At 43.3% G+C, this 10,602-nt stretch overlaps 1 protein-coding gene across 2 annotated transcripts in view; it reads left to right on the top strand.

Annotated features, from left to right (window-relative positions):
- Positions 1 to 9,498, top strand: part of cwc27 (CWC27 spliceosome associated cyclophilin) — a 91,132-nt gene extending 81,634 nt beyond the window's left edge. For both annotated transcript variants that reach the window (XM_058412003.1, XM_058412002.1), the window contains exon 14: positions 9,112 to 9,498. In XM_058412003.1, the coding sequence (XP_058267986.1) occupies positions 9,112 to 9,274 (163 nt within the window). In that variant the 3' untranslated portion in view covers positions 9,275 to 9,498. The remainder of the gene's footprint in view (positions 1 to 9,111) is intronic.
- The last annotated feature ends 1,104 nt before the right edge of the window (positions 9,499 to 10,602 follow it).

Here is a 10,602-nt window from a genome sequence, read left to right on the forward strand (position 1 = left end):
TGAAACCGAAAGACCATCCACCGTTACTCTATAATCAGAAAGCTCACTTCTAGCTGTCTGTGGTCCTAGTACAAGCACCTCTGTCTTGTCCGAATTAAGCAGGAGGAAGTTAGTGGCCATCCAATGTCTAATGTCCTTTACACATTCTTCTATCTTAATAAGCTGGTGTCTCTCATCTGATTTAGCTGAAACATATAGCTGTGTGTCATCGGCATAACAGTGGAAGTTAATACCATGTTTACAAATAATTGCACCAAGGGGTAACATATATAGGGAGAAAAGCAGTGGGCCTAAGACAGAACCTTGTGGAACACCGAATATAACCTTGGTATGCATGGAGAAGTCACCATCTAGATGACTTAAGACCTGAGCCAGGAGAGGGCTGTTCCTTTAACACCAACAACATGTTCTAGTCTATCAAGTAGAACAGTGTGGTCAATGGTGTCAAAAGCTGCACTATGGTCCAGTAGCACCAGTAAGGAGACACAACCCTGATCAGAAGCCAGTAACAGGTCATTGACCACTGTAACCAGTGCTGTCTCTGTGCTATGATGAGGCCTAAATCCTGACTGATACATTTCATAAATGTTATTTCTATGCAGGTCTGAACATAACTGCTGTGCTACAGCCTTTTCTAGGATCTTGGAGATAAAGGGCAGGTTTGATATCGGTCTATAGTTAGACAGCTGACCGGGGTCGAGGTCCGGTTTTTTAATCAAGGGTTTGATAACTGCTAGCTTAAAAGATTTAGGCACATAGCCAGCGCTTAGAGAAGAATTAATTACTTTTAGAAGGGGTTCAGTAGCTACTGGTAATATCTGTTTAAGGAAAGACGTGGGTAAAGGATCTAGAATGCAGGTAGAAGATTTTGAAGAAGAAATTAGTGAAATTAGATCAGGCTCTTGAAGTGGAGTGAAGCACTCTAAGCTCTGATCAGAAATAGTTATATTATCTAAAGAATTATCTATCAAATAATTTGGTTTTAAATTAATAGTCTGAATTTTTTGCCTGATACTGTCAATTTTTTCATGGAAAAAATCCATGAAATCATTGCTGCTAAATGTAGATGGTGTGCGCTTTTCTACAGTGGTTTTACTCCTAGTTAGTTTTGCTACAGTGCTAAATAAAAATTTTGGATTGTTTTTGTTATCTTCAATTGGGGCAGAGAGATTCGCTGATCTAGCAGCACTAAGAGAATTTTTGTATCTCAGAAGGCTTTCCTTCCATGCAATCTGAAGACAGAGGTAGACAGAGGTAGAGCTGTATATAGACAGAGGTAGAGGTGTGTATAGAGGTGTATATAGACAGAGGTAGAGGTGTGTATAGAGGTGTATATAGACAGAGATAGAGGTGTGTATAGACAGGTAGAGGTGTATATAGAGGTGTGTATAGACAGAGGTAGAGGTGTGTATAGAGGTGTATATAGACAAAGGTAGAGGTGTGTATAGAGGTGTATATATAGACAGAGGTAGAGGTGTGTATAGAGGTGTATATAGACAGAGGTAGAGGTGTGTATAGAGGTGTATATAGACAGAGGTAGAGGTGTGTATAGAGGTGTATATAGACAGAGATAGAGGTGTGTATAGACAGGTAGAGGTGTATATAGAGGTGTGTATAGACAGAGGTAGAGGTGTGTATAGAGGTGTATATAGACAAAGGTAGAGGTGTGTATAGAGGTGTATATATAGACAGAGGTAGAGGTGTGTATAGAGGTGTATATAGACAGAGGTAGAGGTGTGTATAGAGGTGTATATATAGACAGAGGTAGAGGTGTGTATAGAGGTGTATATAGACAGAGGTAGAGGTGTATATAGACAGAGATAGAGGTGTGTATAGACAGAGGTAGAGGTGTATATATAGACAGAGGTAGGGGTGTGTATAGAGGTGTATATAGACAGAGGTAGAGGTGTGTATAGACAGAGGTAGAGGTGTATATAGACAGAGGTAGAGGTGTATATATAGACAGAGGTAGGGGTGTGTATAGAGGTGTATATAGACAGAGGTAGAGGTGTGTATAGACAGAGGTAGAGGTGTATATAGACAGAGGTAGAGGTGTATATATAGACAGAGGTAGGGGTGTGTATAGAGGTGTATATAGACAGAGATAGGGGTGTATATATAGACAGAGGTAGAAGTGTGTATAGAGGTGTATATAGACAGAGGTAGAGGTGTATATAGACAGAGGTAGAGGTGTGTATAGAGGTGTATATAGACAGAGGTAGAAGTGTGTATAGAGGTGTGTATAGACAGAGGTAGAGGTGTGTATAGACAGAGGTAGAGGTGTGTATAGAGGTGTATATAGACAGAGGTAGAGGTGTATATAGACAGAGGTAGAGGTGTGTATGGAGGTGTATATAGACAGAGGTAGAGGTGTGTATAGAGGTGTATATAGACATAGGTAGAGGTGTATATATAGACAGAGGTAGAGGTGTATATAGACAGAGGTAGAGGTGTGTATAGAGGTGTATATAGACAGAGGTAGAAGTGTGTATAGAGGTGTATATAGACAGAGGTAGAGGTGTATATAGACAGAGGTAGAGGTGTGTATAGAGGTGTATATAGACAGAGGTAGAGGTGTATATAGACAGAGGTAGAAGTGTGTATAGAGGTGTGTATAGACAGAGGTAGAGGTGTGTATAGACAGAGGTAGAGGTGTGTATAGAGGTGTATATAGACAGAGGTAGAGGTGTATATAGACAGAGGTAGAGGTGTGTATAGAGGTGTATATAGACAGAGGTAGACGTGTGTATAGAGGTGTATATAGACAGAGGTAGACGTGTGTATAGAGGTGTATATAGACAGAGGTAGAGGTGTGTATAGATGTGTATATAGACAGAGGTAGAGGTGTGTATAGAGGTGTATATAGACAGAGGTAGAGGTGTGTATAGACAGAGGTAGAGGTGTGTATAGAGGTGTATATAGACAGAGGTAGAAGTGTGTATAGAGGTGTGTATAGACAGAGGTAGAGGTGTGTATAGAGGTGTATATAGACAGAGGTAGAGGTGTGTATAGACAGAGGTAGAGGTGTGTATGGAGGTGTATATAGACAGAGGTAGAGGTGTGTATAGACAGAGGTAGAGGTGTGTATAGAGGTGTATATAGACATAGGTAGAGGTGTATATATAGACAGAGGTAGAGGTGTATATAGACAGAGGTAGAGGTGTGTATAGAGGTGTATATAGACAGAGGTAGAAGTGTGTATAGAGGTGTATATAGACAGAGGTAGAGGTGTGTATAGAGGTGTATATAGACAGAGGTAGAGGTGTGTATAGAGGTGTATATAGACAGAGGTAGAGGTGTGTATAGAGGTGTATATAGACAGAGGTAGAGGTGTGTATAGACAGAGGTAGAGGTGTGTATAGAGGTGTATATAGACATAGGTAGAGGTGTATATATAGACAGAGGTAGAGGTGTATATAGACAGAGGTAGAGATGTGTATAGAGGTGGATATAAACAGAGGTAGTGTATAGACAGAGGTAGAGTGTGTATAGACAGAGGTGTATATAGACAGAGGTAGAAGTGTGTATAGAGGTGTATATAGACAGAGGTAGAGGTGTATATAGACAGAGGTAGAGGTGTGTATAGAGGTGTATATAGACAGAGGTAGAAGTGTGTATAGAGGTGTATATAGACAGAGGTAGAGGTGTATATAGACAGAGGTAGAGGTGTGTATAGAGGTGTATATAGACAGAGGTAGAGGTGTGTATAGAGGTGTATATAGACAGAGGTAGAGGTGTATATAGACAGAGGTAGAGGTGTGTATAGAGGTGTATATAGACAGAGGTAGAGGTGTATATAGACAGAGGTAGAGGTGTGTATAGACAGAGGTAGAGGTGTGTATAGAGGTGTATATAGACAGAGGTAGAGGTGTGTATAGACAGAGGTAGAGGTGTATATAGACAGAGGTAGAGGTGTGTATAGACAGAGGTAGAGGTGTGTATAGAGGTGTATATAGACATAGGTAGAGGTGTATATATAGACAGAGGTAGAAGTGTGTATAGAGGTGTATATAGACAGAGGTAGAAATGTGTATAGAGGTGTATATAGACAGAGGTAGAGGTGTGTATGGAGGTGTATATAGACAGAGGTAGAGGTGTGTATAGACAGAGGTAGAGGTGTGTATAGAGGTGTATATAGACAGAGGTAGAGGTGTGTATAGACAGAGGTAGAGGTGTGTATGGAGGTGTATATAGACAGAGGTAGAGGTGTGTATAGACAGAGGTAGAGGTGTGTATGGAGGTGTATATAGACAGAGGTAGAGGTGTGTATAGACAGAGGTAGAGGTGTGTATAGAGGTGTATATAGACATAGGGAGAGGTGTATAGAGGTGTATATAGACAGAGGTAGAGGTGTGTATAGAGGTGTATATAGACAGAGGTAGAGGTGTGTATAGACAGAGGTAGAGGTGTGTATGGAGGTGTATATAGACAGAGGTAGAGGTGTGTATAGACAGAGGTAGAGGTGTGTATAGAGGTGTATATAGACATAGGTAGAGGTGTATATATAGACAGAGGTAGACGTGTGTATAGAGGTGTATATAGACAGAGGTAGAAGTGTGTATAGAGGTGTGTATAGACAGAGGTAGAGGTGTATATAGACAGAGGTAGAAGTGTGTATAGAGGTGTGTATAGACAGAGGTAGAGGTGTGTATAGACAGAGGTAGAGGTGTGTATAGAGGTGTATATAGACAGAGGTAGAGGTGTATATAGACAGAGGTAGAGGTGTGTATAGAGGTGTATATAGACAGAGGTAGAGGTGTGTATAGACAGAGGTAGAGGTGTGTATGGAGGTGTATATAGACAGAGGTAGAGGTGTGTACAGACAGAGGTAGAGGTGTGTATGGAGGTGTATATAGACATAGGTAGAGGTGTATATATAGACAGAGGTAGAAGTGTGTATAGAGGTGTATATAGACAGAGGTAGAAATGTGTATAGAGGTGTATATAGACAGAGGTAGAAGTGTGTATAGAGGTGTATATAGACAGAGGTAGACGTGTGTATAGAGGTGTATATAGACAGAGGTAGAGGTGTGTATAGATGTGTATATAGACAGAGGTAGAGGTGTGTATAGAGGTGTATATAGACAGAGGTAGAGGTGTGTATAGACAGAGGTAGAGGTGTGTATAGAGGTGTATATAGACAGAGGTAGAGGTGTGTATAGAGGTGTATATAGACAGAGGTAGAGGTGTGTATAGACAGAGGTAGAGGTGTATATAGACAGAGGTAGAGGTGTGTATAGAGGTGTATATAGACAGAGGTAGAGGTGTATATATAGACAGAGGTAGAAGTGTGTATAGAGGTGTATATAGACAGAGGTAGAGGTGTGTATAGAGGTGTATATAGACAGAGGTAGAGGTGTGTATGGAGGTGTATATAGACAGAGGTAGAGGTGTGTATAGACAGAGGTAGAGGTGTGTATAGACAGAGGTAGAGGTGTATATAGAGGTGTATATAGACAGAGGTAGAGGTGCATATAGACAGAGGTAGAGGTGTGTATAGAGGTGTGTATAGACAGAGGTAAGGTGTGTATAGAGGTATATATAGACAGAGGTAGAGGTGTGTATAGAGGTGTATATAGACAGAGGTAGAGGTGTGTATAGACAGAGGTAGAGGTGTGTATAGACAGAGGTAGAGGTGTGTATAGAGGTGTATATAGACATAGGTAGAAATGTGTATAGAGGTGTGTATAGACAGAGGTAGAGGTGTGTATAGACAGAAGTAGAGGTGTGTATAGAGGTGTGTATAGACAGAGGTAGAGGTGTGTATAGACAGAGGTAGAGGTGTATATAGACAGAGGTAGAGGTGTGTATAGAGGTGTATATAGACAGAGGTAGAGGTGTGTATAGACAGAGGTAGAGGTGTGTATAGACAGAGGTAGAGGTGTGTATAGAGGTGTATATAGACAGAGGTAGACGTGTGTATAGAGGTGTGTATAGACAGAGGTAGAGGTGTGTATAGACAGAAGTAGAGGTGTGTATAGAGGTGTGTATAGACAGAGGTAGAGGTGTGTATAGACAGAGGTAGAGGTGTATATAGACAGAGGTAGAGGTGTGTATAGACAGAGGTAGAGGTGTGTATAGAGGTGTATATAGACATAGGTAGAGGTGTATACATAGACAGAGGTAGAAGTGTGTATAGAGGTGATTATAGACAGAGGTAGAAATGTGTATAGAGGTGTATATAGACAGAGGTAGAAATGTGTATAGAGGTGTGTATAGACAGAGGTAGAGGTGTATATAGACAGAGGTAGAAGTGTGTATAGAGGTGTATATAGACAGAGGTAGAAGTGTGTATAGAGGTGTATATAGACAGAGGTAGACGTGTGTATAGACAGAGGTAGAGGTGTATATAGACAGAGGTAGAGGTGTATATAGACAGAGGTAGAAGTGTATATAGACAGAGGTAGAGGTGTATATAGACAGAGGTAGAAGTGTATATAGACCTCTCCCACATGCAGGGGATCAGGGCCGTTATGACGAGTCACTTTCTAAATCTTTGGGTCAAATGTGTAAACTATTCCATCTATATCTGTGTCCACAGTGACTCCCTCCTCTTCATTCTTCCTCTTTATTCCTCCTCTTCATTCCTACCCTTTATTCCTCATTTTCATTCCTCCTCTTCATACCTCCTCTTTATTCCTTCTTTTTATTCTTCCTCTTTATTCCTCTTTTTCATTCCTTCCCGTTTTTCCCCCAGAACCTGAAGCCCCTCTCCTCCACACTCATCTCTTTCTTTGCAAATGCGCAAGACAAATAAATCCTGGAAAAATGGGCTTCTGAGGGCCACAGAGTCACGGCTGTGGCTAAAGGAGTGAAGAGAGACCCTGCCCCCCCACCCCCCTTACCCCCCACCCCCCGGGGGAGGAGTGGGATTCCAGAAGACTCCGTAACTCTGAGAGAGGAAACAGTAAGCGGTCAGACTGCTAGACAAATTATCAGAGCTGCTCGTCTCACACCACAGGAGTACTGCTGCTGAACAGCCATGACATAGTAGATGAGCTGTCACTGCTCATACACACACACACACACACACACACACACTTCTAGATGTTGTTCTTGTGTGAAGCTCACTCACAGCCGTATGGTGGATTACTCACTCCTATATGAGAAATATTATGGAAACATTTCAGATCCTTGTGCACTAACCGTGTTTATAAACTCACAGGAACCTTCACCATCAGAACCGTGCTGCGGTGTCGCTCCGTTTAACACACAGCTTCTGAATCTGTTATGATGGGTTATTAAAACTAACCAGTTGATTAACAGAGATGCAGTTGTTGTCTTTTTCGCTTCACAAGAGTGTGTGTTTGTGTTAATGTTTTAAAACAGAAAATCCTGACTGAATGAATCTGATGGTGCTGAATGATGTCTTTTGAACCGCTCAGAACACCAAAAGGTCCAAATTGTTTCGTTAAAGCGATTTCATTTCACTGGTTCCAGCGTTCCCACATTCCCGACACGAGCGTTCCTGGTTCCAGACGGCTTTTTGATTCTCAAAACTAAACGATTGTCAGTTGAGATCCAGCTGTTTGGTGGTGAAAAGCGTGGAGCGGTTTGAGATTAGACAGACGTGTCGGCGGTGTGTGTAACCTCGTGTGTCTCAGGATGCTTGTTGGATGTGACGTACACAGTGATAGATGAAGTTAATCATGTTTAAAAAGTTCTCTGCGTTGATGAAATCTGTGACAGATGTGTCTGCAGAGACGATTTGGCTCGGCCGCTCGCCGTCCCTGAGCTGCTTGGCCTGTTTTGTTTTTTGTGTCCATGCCTGGTCTTTGTCTAGTTTTTGGCTGTTGTGTCGTGTTTTTTTTTTTTTTTTTTCTGGTTATTTTCCTCCACATGAGGCCCCGTGAAGCAGCGGCGGCTTTCTCTCCGTTGGTGCTCGGTTGCAAAAATGTAAAGCTCTGCATTTTTTCAGTGGCTGGTGTATTGTCCTCTCGGCTGTGGAACGCCAGACCTGTGAATAAAGAGTGGGCTTTTTGTGGGAAATGAAAGACAGATGAGTGTCTGCTGTCTGACTGAGGCTCCAGTCCACCCAAACTAAGAGCAGAAGATTTTTACCTTCTGTTCTCTTTGCTGCAGATTCCTCCGATTCCAGCGTTTACATAGAGAGAGGAATGTCTTTATTTCTAGGTTTATTTTTTATTTTTTTATTTTATATTTTTTATTATTTCCCTCTCTCACTGTAAGAGCAGCTGATATCATGACGCTTGAATCCTGAGTTCTGAGAGATAATCCTTGTCCTGATTACAGTCCCGAAATCCTGCTAAGTTACAGACCCGCCTTCATCCTCACTGACATCATCACGGAAAAGTCAAGGAACTGAAAGATCAGGAGGGGAAGAAGGAAGGGGGAATAGTGATGGAGGGATATGAGGAGGGTAGAAGGAGAGAGAATAGAAGGATGGAATGTAGGAAGTCAGGAAGGAAGAAAGTGTGAAGGTATAGAGAAAGAAGGTTGCAGAAGGTGTAAGTAGTAAAAGAAGAAAGGCAGTAGAAAAAAGGAGGAAGGAAGGAAGGCAGGGGATGTAAGGATGGAATGTGTGAGGAAAGACAAAACGATGGAAAGGAAGGGGAAAAAAGGGGTCTAGAAAATTAAGGAAGGACAGAACAAAAATACAGTGCAAAAAGGAAGATAGAAGGAAGAAAGCAAATGTAAAGGATGAAGGAGTGTGTGGAAGGAAGGATGAAGGAGTGTGTGGTAGGAAGGATGAAGGAGTGTGTGGAAGGAAGGATGAAGGAGTGTGTGGAAGGAAGGATGAAGGAGTGTGTGGAAGGAAGGATGAAGGAGTGTGTGGTAGGAAGGATGAAGGAGTGTGTGGAAGGAAGGATGAAGGAGTGTGTGGTAGGAAGGATGAAGGAGTGTGTGGAAGGAAGGATGAAGGAGTGTGTGGTAGGAAGGATGAAGGAGTGTGTGGTAGGAAGGATGAAGGAGTGTGTGGAAGGAAGGATGAAGGAGTGTGTGGTAGGAAGGATGAAGGAGTGTGTGGTAGGAAGGATGAAGGAGTGTGTGGTAGGAAGGATGAAGGAGTGTGGAAGGAAGGATGAAGGAGTGTGGAAGGATGTGTGTGTAATGTTCTCATGGTCTTCTTTTTCCTTTCTCCTGCTGTAGGATGTCTCACGTGCTGCAGTTCGATGAACAGAGCAGGAAGGTGAAGGACGCTAACATGCAGGATGAAGACACGTTTGAGATCTATGACCCGCGGAACCCCGTCAACAAGCGCAGAAGGGAGGAGAGCAAGAAACTGCTGAAGCAGAAGAAGGCCAAGAGGTGATCATCTACTCTTCATCACCTGCTTCCTCTCACGCTGTAGATCATCTGTTCTGTCTGTGTTCAGGAAGCTGTGCTCCCCCTCCCCCTCCTCCTCCTCCCTGACTAACATCAACACCACGTGATGATCCACAAAGAACACGTCTGGTCAGCCTCGCTGGACATTTACATCTTCACTGAAGAGTCATGTTCATGCTGTCTGTTTAATAAACTTTCTTTTTCCTAAAACTGGAGGTTGTGATGATTTAAAGAAAGTCACTGCTTGTGTTTGTGATGTTTTTCATCTCATTTCTGAGTGTTTAATGTTTTATAAACAGAGCTGCAGGATGGGGGTTGGGGGGGTGAGGGTTGGCTGGGGGGGGGGTTTCTTCTTTGGAGCAGTGTCTCTCCTCTTCCTCCTCGGTCCCTCTGCTTCATCAGTCAGTCCTGAGAGAGCTGTTGAAGCTGGATCTGCTTCTTCACCATCTGCCTACTGAAAAACGAAACCAGATGAGTCCAAGCTTGACCCGTCTGGCCTCAGATGATGTCAGACGCCGTCTGCTGAAATTGGACAGATATATGGAGTTCACTTCGAATTCAGAATCAACTTCCTGCTGGATGAAACGGTTAAAGAGTCGCAGCTTCTCTGCAGCTTGCAGGAAAATACTCAGCACAGTAATGCAGAGGAGACGAACCTCACTGAGACGCAGGTGGTGATGGTGGGGGTGATGGTGGGGGTGGTGATGATGGTGATGGTGGGGGTGGTGATAATGGTGGTGATGGTGGTGGTAGTGGTGATGAAGGTGTCTCCCTGTGCTCTCCATTAAATGATCTAGTACATGTGACCAGGAGCGTGTTTTGGCCTGCACACAGCTGTTTACTGCTCCCTCGAGATCACACTTAACTTTCATATGGAACAGGAAGAAGAGTTAATGTTACAATGCAAATTCAAACCAGCTGGGACGAAGTTCTGAAGACAGATCAGCTACTGCTCCTTTACTCTCTCTCTCCCTCTCTCCACACTCATTCCCTCTCTCCACACTCATTCCCTCTCTCCACACTCTCTCCCTCTCTCCACACTCTCTCCCTCTCTCCACACTCACTCCCTTTCTCCACACTCTCTCCCTCTCTCCACACTCTCTCCCTCTCTCCACCCTCTCTCCCTCTCTCCACACTCACTCCCTCTCTCCACACTCTCTCCCTCTCTCCACACTCTCTCCCTCTCTCCACACTCACTCCCTCTCTCCACACTCTCTCCCTCTCTCCACACTCACTCCCTCTCTCCACACTCTCTCCCTCTCTCCACACTCTCTCCCTCTCTCCACACTCTCTCCCTCTCTCCACACTCACTCC

This window comes from Hemibagrus wyckioides, linkage group LG16 (assembly GCF_019097595.1).
Source record: "Hemibagrus wyckioides isolate EC202008001 linkage group LG16, SWU_Hwy_1.0, whole genome shotgun sequence".
Classification (NCBI taxonomy): Eukaryota; Metazoa; Chordata; class Actinopteri; order Siluriformes; family Bagridae; genus Hemibagrus; species Hemibagrus wyckioides.